This window comes from Chrysochloris asiatica, unplaced genomic scaffold (genome assembly GCF_000296735.1).
Source record: "Chrysochloris asiatica unplaced genomic scaffold, ChrAsi1.0 scaffold00146, whole genome shotgun sequence".
NCBI classification, from domain to species: domain Eukaryota; kingdom Metazoa; phylum Chordata; class Mammalia; order Afrosoricida; family Chrysochloridae; genus Chrysochloris; species Chrysochloris asiatica.
The window spans coordinates 9,027,904-9,043,655 of record NW_006408664.1 but is presented as its reverse complement, the minus strand read 5'-3'; the positions used below and the strand labels follow the sequence as shown (position 1 = coordinate 9,043,655).

General features: G+C 37.3%; 1 protein-coding gene across 2 annotated transcripts in view; it reads left to right on the top strand.

Annotated features, from left to right (window-relative positions):
- The first annotated feature begins 393 nt into the window (after nt 1-393).
- Nucleotides 394-15,752, top strand: part of DOPEY1 (dopey family member 1) — a 114,301-nt gene continuing 98,942 nt past the window's right edge. For both annotated transcript variants that reach the window (XM_006870659.1, XM_006870658.1), the window contains exons 1-4: nt 394-572; nt 9,755-9,925; nt 14,153-14,342; nt 15,464-15,562. In XM_006870659.1, coding sequence (XP_006870721.1) covers nt 9,789-9,925; nt 14,153-14,342; nt 15,464-15,562 — 426 coding nt within the window. In that variant the 5' untranslated portion in view covers nt 394-572; nt 9,755-9,788. The remainder of the gene's footprint in view (nt 573-9,754; nt 9,926-14,152; nt 14,343-15,463; nt 15,563-15,752) is intronic.

Sequence of the window (15,752 nt, the reverse complement as noted above, 5' to 3'; positions counted from 1 at the left end):
AATATGCTATTGTTGATATGGTAATCCATTTATCTTCTGGAAAGTCAGACATGAAAGAACTTCAAATGCCAAAAGCAATACTTCTTTAAAGTTTTTTTGAAAATGTTGTTTTTCATAAAAAAATATTAAATCTGTTAACATAAAATGAATTCTTAAAAACATATCAGTAGATCCTTTTTTTTAGAAATTCTCAATTTAAATTTCTAATGTGATGTAGATTGATAGATGTGGCCAATGTAAAAGTTCTTGGAGACCTCTGTAATTTTTTTAAGTGTAAAGATTTCCTACAGTGATAAATTTTTATGAAACTACATGAGAAAAATTAAACCAATATGAAATGTAATATTTTTTGTTTTTCTCAACTGCATTATAATGTTTGTTTTCTTCAAGGTTTTACAAAATAATGCAAAGTACCAAGTAGTACCCAAAAAGTTGACAGTAGGAAAACGCCTAGCTCAATGTCTGCATCCTGCATTACCTGGTGGAGTTCATCGGAAGGCACTTGAAACATATGAAATTATCTTTAAAATCATTGGACCTAAGCGACTTGCCAAAGATCTTTTTTTATATAGGTAAGAATAATTTTATTATCTACTTAAATGCAATATGGATAAATATACTTTAGCTATTTTATGTTTTTATTGTTAACTAATTGCAAAATTGAACCATGCTTTTATCAGTTTTAAATACTTGTATAGTTGAATGAGAAAATTTTATAGTCTTTAGTGTAAGATTTTTCTTTTTCTTAAACATTGCTTGTATAAAAATTTTTCATCCTGAATTGCTGAGACTACAAAGCATCCTACTTATTTATGCTTGAAAACTACCTTGTGATGAAAATAAGATACCTTGATCTCTCAAGTGGCATTCAACCACTCTCTAATGGGAAAAAAAAAAAAAAGTCTTTTCTCATGACTTCTGTGTTATCACATCTTCCTCTTCACTCTTTCTCAATATCTTTCACTAGCCTTGCCTCTTTTACCTGAACTCTACATAATCGAGTTTTTTTAGAACTTACTCAGCATTGTACCCTTATATTTTTATTTTATATTCTTTCCTTGGGCAGTCTTATTCATGCCAATGATTTCTAAGTGCTGACTCCAACTTGATGTCTCAGGGGCTGGCCTCAGCTTCAAATCTCTGACTAATTTGACATTTCATTGTGGATCTTGAAAGGCAATTTAAACCCAACCTATTCAAAGCTAAACTTTTCCTTCTCATCTAAAGCTAAGTGAATTATACCACCGTCCATCCATTTACACAAGCCTGAAATCTGGGAGCCATTCTTGATCTCTTGTTTTTCCTGATAACACCTTCCCACCTTCCATGTACAATCTGTCGCCAAGTGTTTTTGTCATATAGTGATTAAGCGCAAAGGGTAAAGTCAAAGGTATTTCTTTACCACTAGCTAATTGTATGATCCTGAATCTTTTTTTTTTTTTTTGCCTCTCTTTGTTTGTATTCTCATCAGCAAAGTGAGGATAAGATTACCAACAACTCAGGGATATTGAAAGAATAAAAAGAGTTAATATATGTAAATTTCTATACCAATATATGGTATATAATAAGTGCTCAATAAATGTTAACTATTGTGGATAAAGCACTGGACCCACAAGGTCGCTTAAATCACCAGCCACTCCTTGGGAACCCGATACAGGGTCACTTTGAATTGGAGCCAAGTCGATGGTACATAGCAACAACAATTGTTCTTGTATAGGTTCCAAGTGTATCTTCTTTCTACCTCCACTGAAAGCATCTTACCTCAATAAGGTATCACTTCTAGCCTGAGCTTTGTCACTGGCCTTCTAATGTTCAGCTAACATTTATTTGTGTCCTGTTTGTTGCACGAGGCAGCTTCAAATGTTTGTGGAAAAATTCCATTATCCTTTAATTCCATTTTCTTGCAAACTTTTTGAAGCCCCCTCATACTCTGTTTTCTACACAGAATAAAATAAACTTCTTTAATACATTAAACATACTGTGTTTAATGTAGTAACAGTGGATATCTTTGCTTGTTCCGCACCTCAAGTAGAAAAGTGTTTGATATTTAAAACCATATGTTCATCTCTTTGCTCACTAGAGAGTGATTGTCATTATACTTTTTTTGTCAGGTTCTAGTGTCAACTTTATGCTGATTTAATAAAACAAGTTAGGGATTGTTCCCTCCTTTCCTATTCACTGGAAGAGTTTTTATAACCTTGATCTTACTTTTGGAAATGGTTGAAAGATTTTACCATGGAAGCTATCTGGTGTTTATGTTTTGAAAAAACTGCCCTGGCAATGGCTTTAACAGCCCAAGGTTGATTAGTATGAGGCAGAGGTCAGACACGCCTCCACGCTGCAACCTTTTTACCACTTCTGACGCCATGGAACTCTGCTTCTCTGCTAGGTGTGATAATTCATGGTAGTGGCAACACAGAACTGACAGGCTGTACTCAGTTATTTTAATGGTGTTTGAAGGAGGCAGTAGGTTACAATTCAGCTTCAGAAAAGCTCAGAATACAGTTCTTTACTTAAGACAGCCTCTTCCCAGCTGTTCCTGTAGTCAGGCTTCTCTCTTGGTGCTTTCAGCCTCTTGGGCTGGACCAGCTTCTACCAGCTGTTTTTTTGTTTTTTTCTTTTTTGAGGCACAGGGTAAATTCTGTTTCAGAACATCATCCTCCACGAAACTGAGACCAGAAGAACTAGATAATACCCAGCAACCACTACCAACTGTTCTGAAAGATCCTGGATAGAGTGGGAGATAATGTGAAACAAAATTTTTTAAATAAAGGTTTATTGCTTTGATAGAGATTGGTAAAACCTAAGACTATGGCCCTGGGCCATACTCTGGACTGTAGCTCAGTTTTCAGCCAAGCAATAGATAAGTCTGTAGGGGAAACAAAAATATGAGTGAGGGACACACGCCATACACCGTATAATTGTCAACCATTTGAGATCAAAAAGGCTACGTGTACCCAAGGACAAAGTTCAGAAGGATTGGGAAGGAAGGAGTAATGGAAACAAGAAACATAGGGAGGGAAATGGGATAAGTGATGTTTCATTGAGGGGAGTGCCTTCAATGAGATCAAACAATGTGTATGATTTGTTGAATGTAAAACAAAACTGTTGAAAGCTGGTAATGCCCAGAGGCACCCCACTCCACCAGTAAGCCTCAGCCTGGAAGGCACTCAGCTCCACCTAGCTCTACCAAGTGCCTGGAGACACCCTGCAAGCTTTCTACTTGAAGCCTTCAGCATTCTCACTCTGGTCCTGGAAGCCTACCACACCGTCTCCTGCAGTCTCTTGGTTCTGCTGTTGTCTCTGGTATTACAGTTCACTCATTCTGTTTCTGCTGGGTCCAGGAGGTCCTGAATACAAGGTCCAAAGAACACACTCCACTCCAGTGTCTTCTTAATGGTTGAAGTTCTCCTTTCTGCCTCTAGGATAGCTCATTTTAAACCTAATGGGATGGCAAAACTGACCAATTCCCTCATTTTAGAGCTCCATACACCTTATTTGGATGGCTTTACCCTCAAAAGTCAGACTTCTAGTGACCTTATATAGGGTTTCCCAGAACTAATGATGGATTTGAAATGCCTACCTTGTGGTTACCAGTCCAGTGCCTACAGCACCACACCATGGCTCAGACTATGGCTAAAGGGTCATATTAAGTAATTTACTACCCCACCTTTGTAGGAGGTATCTTAGTTACAGACTTAGCTTCTTTAGTAGCACAAATAAGACTAAATTTTCTGTTTTTATGTCAGTTTTGTTAAATTTTTTCCATTTCATCTATATTTTTTAAATGTAGCAGCTTAAAATTTTTCTTGGCTCTGGACAGAGAAAGAGCAGTAGTTGCATATTAGATGGCCTTTCGTGAGCTTTTAAGACCCTAGTTTCTATTCACCAAAATAGAATGTGTAACAATTTCTTTGCAGACTATGGATATATTTATTGTTGTTGTTATGTGCCATGGAATCGGTTCCAACTCATAGCGACCCTATACAGGATTTCCAAGGCTGTAAATCTTTACGGGAGCAGAAAGTCTCATCTTTCTCCCGTGGAACAGCTGGTAGTTTTGAACTGCTGAAACTGAGGTTAGCAGCTTGATTCTTAACCACTACGCTACCAGAGCTCCTTGGATGTATTTATAGCATATGTAACTACATGTGCAGAGATTTCTCTTATCAAGCATATACCATCTTCCCACACCTGTTCAGATTGCATGCCTATCTCCATGAATGAATCATTACTACTGTTTCTGTAAAATACCTCTTGTTATGTTGCAGTTGTTAGGTGCCACCGAGTCGGTACCAACTCATAGCAACTTTATGCACAGCAGAACGAAACACTGCCCAATCCTGGGCCAACCTCTCTACTGTTGCCGCATCGATGCTGCCACTTGGCCAGTCCATCTCGTTGTGGGTCTTCATCTTTTTCTCTGACCCTCCACCTTACCAAACATGATATCCTTCTCTAGCTACTGGTCCCTCATGACAATATGTATGAAAGATCAAGTTTGGCCATCTTGGCCTCTAAGGAGCACTCTGGCTGCACTTCTTCCAAAATGCATCTATTGCTTCTTTTGGCAGTCCATGGCACTTTCAATATTCTCCTCTAACACCATGACTCAAAAGCATCAATTCTTCTATGGTCTTCCTTATTCACTGTCCAGCTTTTGCATGCATATGAGGTTATTGAAAATACCATGGCTTGGGTCAGGCGCACCTTAGTCCTCAAGCTGACATCTTTGCTCTTCAACACTTTAAAAAGATCTTGTGCAGCAGATTTACCTAATGCAATACATCGTTTGATCTCTTGGCTGCTGCTTTACACAAGACTATAGGTGGAAGCCTGAACCACATCCAGATCTTCAGAGATGGTAAATTTCAACTTGAAAGGACGAGCAGACCAGCCTTGAGCAGCTAGAGAACAGAAGATACTCCTTGAAAGAAAGACCTACTGGAAAAATACAACACAATAGAGGCAGACCCACTGTTACTACAAGAACAAGCCCAAGAGACATCAAGGCAAGTGGTCGTGTCCCCTCAGTGCAAACCCCCTTCCAAGACTAAGACTCAGTGGGAATACATGCTCTGATTGGTGACCACGCTTGTCACCTATAAGGGGAAGTAAGGAGAAAACAGCAATGAAGCAGCGAGCTAAGCCCTACAATGTTCAATAGACTTCTGTGAACCCAAGTGAAGACAATCAAGGGAGAAGAGCGGAGAGCGGGACCCTACCCAGAGAAGCAGTGATGCCTGAAATGGAGGCAGAGAAGATGATGTGGAGAGATTGAGCAGTTAGGGACTTTCGACACAGAGAGGGAGAGGGGCTGTGTGCTGATGACCGGGGGCCAGGCTTATAGTGTATACCCTTTGGTTGGTTGATGATGCATGGAGGGGATTGTAACCATGGCAATGAAAGGATATACAGTAGAATGAATGTAAAACTAATATTCTCCCATGTAAACTATCACATAATTCACAATAAAATATTGAAAAATAATAATAAAAAAAAGATTTACAACTTTGAAAACCCTATAGAGCAGAGCTCCACTGTGTCCTAAAGGTACTATGAGTGGTAATCAACTTCATTGCAGTAAGTTTGGGGTTTTGTGATTGGCCATTTATATATCTTGGCAGAAATGTGTATTCAAGACCTTTGACTATTTTTTAATTTGGTTATTTTGTTGTTGTTAAAATTCTTTATATATTCTGGATATTAAACCCTTGTTGTTGTTGTTAAGTGCCATCGAGTCGGGTCCGACCCATAGCGAAACCCTTATCAGTATATAATTACAGATATTTTCTCCTGTTCTGAAGCTGTGTTTTCATTTTCTTGATAATGTCTTTTTAAGATTTTGCTTTTGTGTAGTTCAATTTATCTGTTTTTGGTTGCTTTGCTTTTGGTGTTATAGCTAAGAATTCATTGCCAAATAAAAGGTTCCAAAGCTTTGTTGTTGTTGTTAAGTGCCGTTGAGTAGGTTCTGACCCATAGCGACCCTGTATGGGGTTTCTGAGAAGCAGCTGGTGAGCTTGAACCACTGATCATGCAGTTCATACCAACTCCTATGTTATTTTGTAAGAGTTTTATGGTTTTAGCTTTTAAATTTAGGACTTTGATCCTTTTCATTTAAAAATTTTCTTTAATATGGTATGAGTTAAAGATCCAACTTCATTGCTTTGCATCTCGAAATCCAGTTGTCCCAGCATCACTTGTGGAAGACATATTCTCCCTCCTCGAATGGATTTGGACTTGTGAAAAATCAATTTTCCATAGTCATCCTTTTGATTTTTTTAACTGCTGCTTCCTTGAGTGATGATTGTTATGTCCATGCAAAATGAACTCTTCGACTACTTCAGTCTTTTCTCCACTTATCATAGTTGTATGTATGTATTAGTCCAGTTGTAAAGATCTTTGATTTCTTTACACTGATTTTACATTGAAGTGTAGCCCATACTGAGGCTGTGGTCTTTGATCTTCATCACTAAGTATTTTAATACCTCTTTCCTTTCAGCAAGCAAGGTTGTATCAGATTTAGCAAGCAAGGTTGTATCATCTGAATATCATATGTACTTAATGAGTCTTTCTCCAATCCTGATGCCATGTTCTTCTTCAGATAATCCAGCTTCTCGGATTATTTGCTTAGCGTACAGATTGAATAAGTATAGTGAAAGGATACAGCCCTGGTGCACACCTTTCCTCATTTTAAACTGATTTTTTCTGACTTCCTCTTGGTTTATGTACATATTCCTTCTGAGTACAGTTAAGTCTTCTGGAATACTCATTTTTCACAACATTATACATAATTTGTTATGATCCTCACAGTCATCAAAAGCCTTTGCATAGTCAATAAAACACAAGTAAAAATCTTTCTGGTATTCTATGTTTTCAACCAAGATCCATTTGATATCCCTCATTTCCATGTCCTCTTCTGAATCTGGCTTGAATTTCTAGCAGTTCCTTGTCAATGTACAGTTTTTAAAATTATTTTAAGTAAAGTTTTACTTGCATGTAATATTGATATTGTTTGATGACTTTCACGAATGTTGGGTCATCTCTCTTTGGAATGGGCACAGATACGAATCTTTCCAATCGGTTGGCCAGGTAGCTGCCTTCCAAACTTCTTAGTATAGATGAGTCAGTGCCTCTAGTGCTGCATCAGCTTGTTGAAATAATCCTTGCTGTTGTTGTTGTTGTTGTTGTTTAGTGCTGTTGAGTTGGTTCCAACCCATAGCAACCTTATGCACAGCAGAATGAAACATCAACTCTGTTAGCTTTTTAGATTTTTCTATAGGAAGTTTTTTTAAAGCACTGTGTAAATTGTTGTTGTTAAGTGCCTTCAATTTGGTTCTGACTCATAGCAACCCTGTATAGGATCCCGAAGGAGCTGCTTGTGGATTTGAACTGCCAACCTTGTGGTTCAAACTGACCTTGCAGTTCAAACCGACCTTGCAGACCAGTGCTTAACCTACATTGCCACATTGTAGGACTCCTTCTAAGTAGAGCTCTGGTAGCGTAGTGGTTATGAATTGGGCTGCAAACCGCAAGGTCAGCAGTTCAAAACTACCAGCTGTTCTGCTGGAGAAAGATGAGGCTTTCTGCTATTGTAAAGATTTACAGCCTCAGAAACCCTGTACAGGGTCACTATGAGTTGGAACCGACTCCATGGCACATAACCACAACCACCACCACCACCAGTTTGAGTAAAATCTAGTGAACACTTAGTAAAAAGATGTTTGAAGGAAAGTCTGGAGTACAGTTCATGCAGCTGCTCAGAGCCCTGAGCTCCCTAAGCGAACAGCAGGGATCCCTACTATGTCCACCCCTCATCTAGGGGATAGAGCTCTATGGCAAAGCTCAGAACTCTCCCATGAGGACCAGCTTGAGCCAGACTCGTTAGAGAAACTTTTGACTTAAGCCCTCTGACCTGTATTTTTTTTTTTTTTTTAACGTTTGGAACGGATTCAACAGCACTTAACAACAACATATATAGAATTATATAATTTCTGATAGAGAAAGTTTTACTTTCTTTTGTCCATTTTGGATGCATTTTATTTGTTTTTCTTGCCTAATACTCTGAATAATACAACCAGTATAATGTTGTGTTGTTCCTGATGTTAGGGGGGAAGCTTTCAGGTTTTCTCGATTGAGTATGATGTCACCCACATGTTTTTATTCAATACTCTTTATTATGTTTAGAAATTTTCTTTTCTCATTTTCTGAGTGTTTTTTTGTTTGTTTGTTTGTTTTGTTTTATTAAACCCCAATGGTTTTATCAGTTGCCTTTTCTGCAACAATTGAGATATTCAAGTGGGCTTTTTCCCTACTTAGTTCTATGATTTTGTGTATTATATTTCCTGATTTTTTATGCTGTATCACCCTTTCATCCTGTAATAAATCCTGCCTCATCCTGGTACATTTATTTTCGTGTGCTTTTGGATTCAGTTGCTTTTGCAGTCTATGATGTTTTTGTTGTTGAAAATTGGGCATTTATATATTATGATGTGATAACTCCAGAAATCAGATTCTTTCCCATCACCAATGTTTGCTTGCCTCTTGTGTATGTGTTTTTAACTGTGTAAATCTATAGTAGTTTGTTCATTTAATTACTTTCACTTAACTCTTTTGCAACAATTGACTTCCTGATCATGTGTAAACACTGAAATTTCTATTCCTTAGCTTGTGTTCTGCTAGTGATTTGATAAGATTTTTTTTTTAATGCTGGTGGTGTCTGTAGATTAGTTCTGTTATACTAGGACAGGCCTAGGTTTGTACCCAGCCTAGTGACCAACCCAAAGTGAAAATGCAGGTTTTTCTCAGGTGTCTTCTGAGCAAGTGTCTTGGGCATGCATGTGGCTTTCTCAATTCCTTAGTATATGTGGTACTGTTGAATGTCCTAATTTCCCAAAGAAACTGTCTCCCCATTTTCTAACTCTTAGTCTTAAGCCGAAATCACTTTAGTGCTATGTGGCTACATTCTGCCCTGCCTGAGCACTGAAATAAGCCCAACAGAAATGAGCACCTTCCTTCAGTCCTTCAGGTAGCTTCTTTGATTAAGCAGCATCTAAAAAGGCAAAGTTTTGACATTATGATGGTGGTGGTTATGTGCTGTGTAGTCGGTTCCGACTCATAGCGACCCTGTACAGGGTTTCTGAGGCTGTAAATCTTTATGGGAGCAGAAAGCCTCATCTTTCTCCTGCGGGAACAGCTGGTAGTTTTGAACTGCTGACCCTGAAATTAGCAGCCCAATTTGCAACTACTATGCTACCAGAGCTCCTTTTTGACATTATAGTTGGTTTTTTCTTCTTGATTTAGTATTTGCTTTTTTACTTTAACTGGTTTCCAGATTTCTGGAAAGGTAGTTCTCCCAGTTTTTATGTTTCTGTATGGGAATGGGAACATGGAACAGCTAACACTGAGATTTTGCCCCTCCTCTGTGGTTCCATTTTTTGAAATGGTGATTACAGGAGAGAACTGGTGTTGTTGGGTTTAGGGGAAGAGTAAGAATTCATTTTTATAATTTTGCTACATGAGGACCTTGTAAAATAGCTAGGTTTATGAATATAAAACTTAAATGAGAGACCAGATTGTTTTAATAGATTTAGAAATTATCAGTATATAGGATATATTTCTAAACCAGTCTACATACCTTTATTATTTTATCAACAAAATACAAAAAGTTTTTATATTTGCATGTAATCACATATGAGTTACTTCTTTATAGTTATATGACTTCTTTTTCCTTTCTCCTTTTATTTTTAAATAGTTCTGGATTATTTCCTCTTCTTGCAAATGCTGCTATGTCTGTGAAACCAACATTGCTCAGTTTGTATGAGATATATTACCTGCCTTTAGGTAAAACACTAAAGCCTGGTCTACAGGGATTGCTAACAGGCATTCTTCCTGGCTTAGAAGAAGGATCAGAATACTATGAGAGGTAAGATGATGCTATGTATTGGTATAGCTAAGTGATTCAAGGAAAGTAGGATGGTATTACTTATTGGTGCAGCATTACTAAAGAAAACTCATCTAGGTATTTCAGTATATTATCTGAAGATTTGTGTAGCAATAAAAATTCATCATGTATCTAGTTTGTGCATCATACTGGAACTATAGCTAGGTGGTAAGTGCACAGACTTGGGAGGTAGGACTGTGCTTGCATTCTATACTACTGGTAAGCTTTGGCAAACTTGTGTCTTAAAATTACTCTATTTCCTCATCTACAGAATTATCATAATACCTATTTCAGTGTTACTGAAATAATGAAATAACTTAGTATGTTGTTGTTGTTAAGTGCCATAGAGTGGATTCCGACCCATAGCGACCCTGTATAGGGTTTCCAAGGAACAGCTGGTGAGCTTGAACCGCCGGCCTTGCAGTTCAAATGGCTCTGCAGTATGGCGCATTAACCCACAGTGCCACACCAGCAAATCGTATAGTACTAGCAAATAGAAATCACTCAAAAGATTGTGACTCAATTTAAAATAATGTAACATATTGTTGTTGTTGTTGTTAAGTGCCGTCGAGTCGGTTCCGACCCATAGCGACCCTGTACAGGGTTTCCGAGGGTGTAAATATAGGACCTTTTAATTAATAAAAATAGTAAGACACCCCCTTCCAAGACTAAGACTCAGTGGGAATACACAATCTGATTGGTGACCACATTTGTCACTGATAAGGAGAACTGAGGGAAAAACAGCAGTGAAGCTGCAAGGTAAGCCCAACAACGTTCAATAGATTCTTATGAACCCGGGTGGAAACCAGGTCGGCCAGCAGTGTGGCAAGACTTGGGGACTCCTGGTCCCAGAGTCAGTGACATATCCACAGAGGACTAGAATGGAGAGTGAAGCGTCCAGCTGATAAGAAGAGAGTACATATGCATAAGAACACCCATACTTGCAGATAATACCCACTCAATGGCTGAATGATTAGAGCTCAACTAAAAGAAGAAAGAAGAGGAAGAAAAGAGTAATCTGATACAATTTGATGAACTTGACTTACACCTATGGATGCAGTAGCTCAAAGGAGGGAATAAATCTTTACAGCAAGGATCATTCCAACATAGGGTAGACCAGGATGGGCAACTTGGATATTGGCTACCCAAAATGGGGGAGTTACAAAGGCAAGAAGTGACTGACTTACAAGCTTTCAAGAGGGAGCCTAGATCCAGAGGGCACGGAGGAAGGTAGACTCTCCACTGAGTAGTATCCAATCTGTCTGGGTGGGCCTGATGAAAGGAGATGGGGAGGTCTCTTGTGATACAATAGTGAATAATTGTTATCAGGACTGATTGTGAGGGTTGGAAATATAAAGGTAGATGTTTTGTAGCAAGGGAGTGATTAACTTTGCAGTCTAGGAGCAGAGGTCCCTGGGACCATCAAGGGAGAAGAGCAGAGTGGGACCCTACCCAGAGAAGCAGTGACGACGCCAGAGATAGAGGCAGAGATGATGACATGGAGAGATGGAGCAGCTGAGGACTTTAGACCCAGAGAGGGAGAAGGATTATATGCTGAAAACCGGGGGGCAGGTTTGCAGAGTATACCCTTTGGATGGTTGATAATGCATGAAGGGGATTGTAACCATAGCAATTAAACAATATACGATAGGTTGAAGGTAAAGCTAATGTTCTCCCATGTAAACTATCACATAATTCACAATAAAACATTAAAAAAAAATAGTAAGATATTATGCCAAATGCCAAAGATTTCTATATTCTTTTTAGTGTAAAATAACAGCACCAAGTAATAGTCTTATTATTGGTATTTAATAATTATGGGCAATGTACTGAAGCAGTCAGTATCTTTAATATTGATCTTAGAAAAATGTGTTGTGGCAACAAAATGAAAAATGCAAACTTAATGAATAAGCCTAATGATTTAAATTAAAATTATTTATTCTGATGCATTATCAACTACTCTATTGTATGTATTTCAACTGTTCCTATAATGCAGTTAGAATCGAATCCTGAAAATATTATATTACTCTTATAAATTACTTTGAGAGAAAATATTCATTTCCTCAAAACTTAAAATTTGCTTTTATTAGCAAACATTTTATTTATTTGCTTACATTTTTTTTAACATTAATAGGAGATGATGATTTTTAGTTTATGAATTAATTTTGTTTTGAATTGTTATATTAGCTTTCCTAGGAGTCTTGGTGTGGCACTATAGGATAAGCACTGAACTGCTAACCATAAGGTTAGCAATTCAAACCCACCAGCTACTCCTTAGAAACACTATACAGGGTTTGCTATGAGTTGGAACCAATTCAAATGGCACTTAATAACAGTTCTCCTGAGGGAAGCATGGAATCAATACCACTTAATAACTCCAATTATTACTGTTGTTAAGTGCCATTGAGTTGGTTCTGACTCATAGTGACCCTAGATAGGGTTTCTAAGGAGCAGCTGGTGGGTTTGAGCTGCCAACCTTGTAGTTCAAGCAGACCTTATGTTCAAGTGCTTATCCTGCGTGCCACACCAGAATTCCAATAACTCCATTAGTTACAATTAAAGTTTTAACATAGAAATTGAATGATTTTGATGACTATGATACCCATGTGATTTATGAAATGCTAGTTATTATATATCAATTTTGATGCATTTATCAGCTACCCTAAGGAGCTCTGGTAGCGTAGTGGTCATAAGTCGGTATGCTAACTTCAAGGTCAGCAGCTTAAAACTACCTGCCATTTATGGGAGAAAGATGAGGATTTCTGCTCCCATAAAGATTTACAGCCATGGAAACCCTATACAGGGTCAGAACTGACTCCACGGCACACAGCCGCCACCAACCATATATAAATTCTATACAGTTGGTTTGTTGATACAGACAGTCTTTTGGACTGCTAAAGCACAAGGTTGGTGGTTCGAGTTCACTGACTGCTCTGCAGAAGAAAGATGAGGCTTTCTGCTCCCGCAAATATTTGCAAGTCTGAGAAACTCTGTTATACTGAGTCTATGAATAACAGCAGACTGTGTGACACTTAACATCTAACAACAGTGTGGAAAAATTGAGGCCAGAAGGGATTTCAGTACCAGCATTAAGTCACACAGCAAGTAAATAGTGGTGATGCTGGTTGTGTGCTGTCGGGTAGGTTCTGACTCATAACAACCCTGTATAGTTACTGAAGCTTTATGGGAACAGACAGCCTCAACTTTGTCCTGCAGAACAGCTAGTTGATTTGAGCTGCTGACCTTGTGATTAGGACCCAACTCATAACTCAATATGCTACTAGGGCTCCTTTCTGACTCTAGTTTGTTGTTGTTGTTATGTGCCATGGAGTCTGTTCCGACTCAGAATGACCCTGTACTGTTGTTAACCTTTATGTGCTCAGAAAGCCTCATCTTTCTCCCGCGGAATAGCTGGTAGTTTTGAACTGCTGACCTTAAGGTTCGCAGCCCGATTTGTAACCACTACGCTACCAGAGCTCCTGTAGTATACTACGGTGTAATTGATTTTAATGTATAATATTATATGTTTAAAACTGATAAAAAGTAATTACCCGTTAAGTTTAGTCCTGTGTAAAGCAATTGTTAAGTGCCATTGAGTCAGTTCTGATAGCAACCTGAGGAGCAGCTGGTGAGTTTGAACCGCTGACTTTGAGGTTCAAACTGACCTTGTAGTCTACCACATTATCCTGCAGTGCCATAGTGTATCCCTAATTTTGTTGTGGTTCTAATTTATTAAAATTATTGTGAATATATAGTATATGGTTTTGCATTATATGTGAAGGAAACATTTGTCAAAGTTCTTTATGATTTTGTAGAACAAAAGATATGTTATAGTTAGTATAGGATTACTGTTAATTAAAATGTGTGTATTTTATTACTTAGAGTGGTTTAACAACCTAGTGAGGTAGATAGGCCTTGTGTTGTTTTTGTTATTATCTTCATCTTACAGATGAGGAAACTGAGCAGATTAAATGACTTCCTAAAAATTACATGACTAATGACTAATGGATCTAGTACTTGAATCTAGTCCTCTCAAACAAAAGTATATGTGGCTTCCAGTCTTACACTTGTTTCCAAAGCAGAACATATGGCTAGAGTATGGATGGTTTCATACATTTCAGCAGAGGCTCATGACTGTCTATATATAAGAATGTGAAACTAAGTTGTTTTTTTTCCCCCACTTCTCAAATAATTTGTTTTGCACCTCAGAACCAATACCTTGTTGGAAAAGGTTGCTGCTGCAGTGGACCAGTCAGCCTTCTACAGTGCCCTGTGGGGCAGTCTTCTCACCAGTCCTGCAGTGCGCTTACCTGGAATCACGTATGTTCTCTCCCATTTGAACAGGAAGCTTTCCATGGAAGACCAACTATATATAATTGGCAGTGATATTGAACTAATGGTAGGTTTTTACATATAGTTGCTCATTTAGCAAATATTTCTTCAGAGCCAGACACTATTTCAGACTGTTTTTATGAAGTGGATTACATTCTTCATCAAGGAAAATTAAAAATTAAAATTGCTATTAGTAAAGATTTGTTTTTTCCCTAGAAAAATAATTGTTATGTGTATCAGTTATCTTTATTCAAACAAATGGTCTATATTATTACTTTCTTGATGAAGGATATCTACCCACTGTTAAAGTAAGCAATGAAAGATAGTAAGAAATCCACACTGACTGCTCATTTATACTTTTCTTTTTAATTCCAAGGTTAAGAACAGAAGGAAATGTTTTATCCCTGTAAAGTGCTTTATTTTTCAAATGAGCAAACACTTGAAAACTCTAAAGGATCATTTTGAAAAGCTTAAGAAGCATTTTAATTAATCATTATTCAGCTTTTCCCCCATAATTATGAAATGACTGAGATACTTTAATGTAGAATTTTTAAAGTCAGATTTATTAAAATATACAGTAAAATTAACCTTTTCTTATGAGTAAACTGTATGAATTTTAACCAATGCATAGTAATGTAACCACCACTGTAGTCAAGGTATAAAACTTCTCCATACTCCCAAAGGACATCCTTATTCCCTTTTATAGACTTTCCTCCCTCTATACTCTTAGCGCCTTTCCAGAATGTCACATGAATGGAGTTGTGTAGGATATAGACTTTAAGTTTGCTTTCTTTCACATTGCATAATATATTTGAGATACAGAGGTGTTGTTGTATGTAGTAGTAATATGTTATTTTAGATTACTGAATAATATCCTTCTCAATAAAAAACTTATAAATAAATAAAAGATTCTGGCAGAAAAATGAATTTTAACAGGTAATTAAAGTAAATAAAAATAATTCAAACATACATTAAGATTCTCAACATTCAAAATAAGAAAAATTTGAAATACCATTTTCCATATTTTGTATTGGCAAATTTTTAATTAAAATTATACTGGGAAGCATTTGGGGAAACATTGTCACAAATTTCTATTGGCAATATAAATTGATATAATATTTATTGAAAGCACTGTGAAAATTGAAAAAGTGAACTAGATAACAGATGGTAAAGACTCTCTATTTTCAGGTAGAAGCAGTAAGTACTTCGGTGCAGGATTCAAGTGTACTTGTACAGAGAAGCACTCTGGATCTCATACTCTTCTGTTTTCCATTCCACATGAGTCAGGTAAAACATTAATAAACTAATATAAGGCATTCTTTGTAGAATCATAGAATCATGATGTATGAAGGGGATTCAGAAAGTTAGTGGAAACATTCTACTATCTTTTCATTCCTTTTATTGTTACTTTTTAAAGTTTACATATGTTGGATGAAGGGGATTCAAAAAGTTACTGGAAAAATACTACTATTTTTTT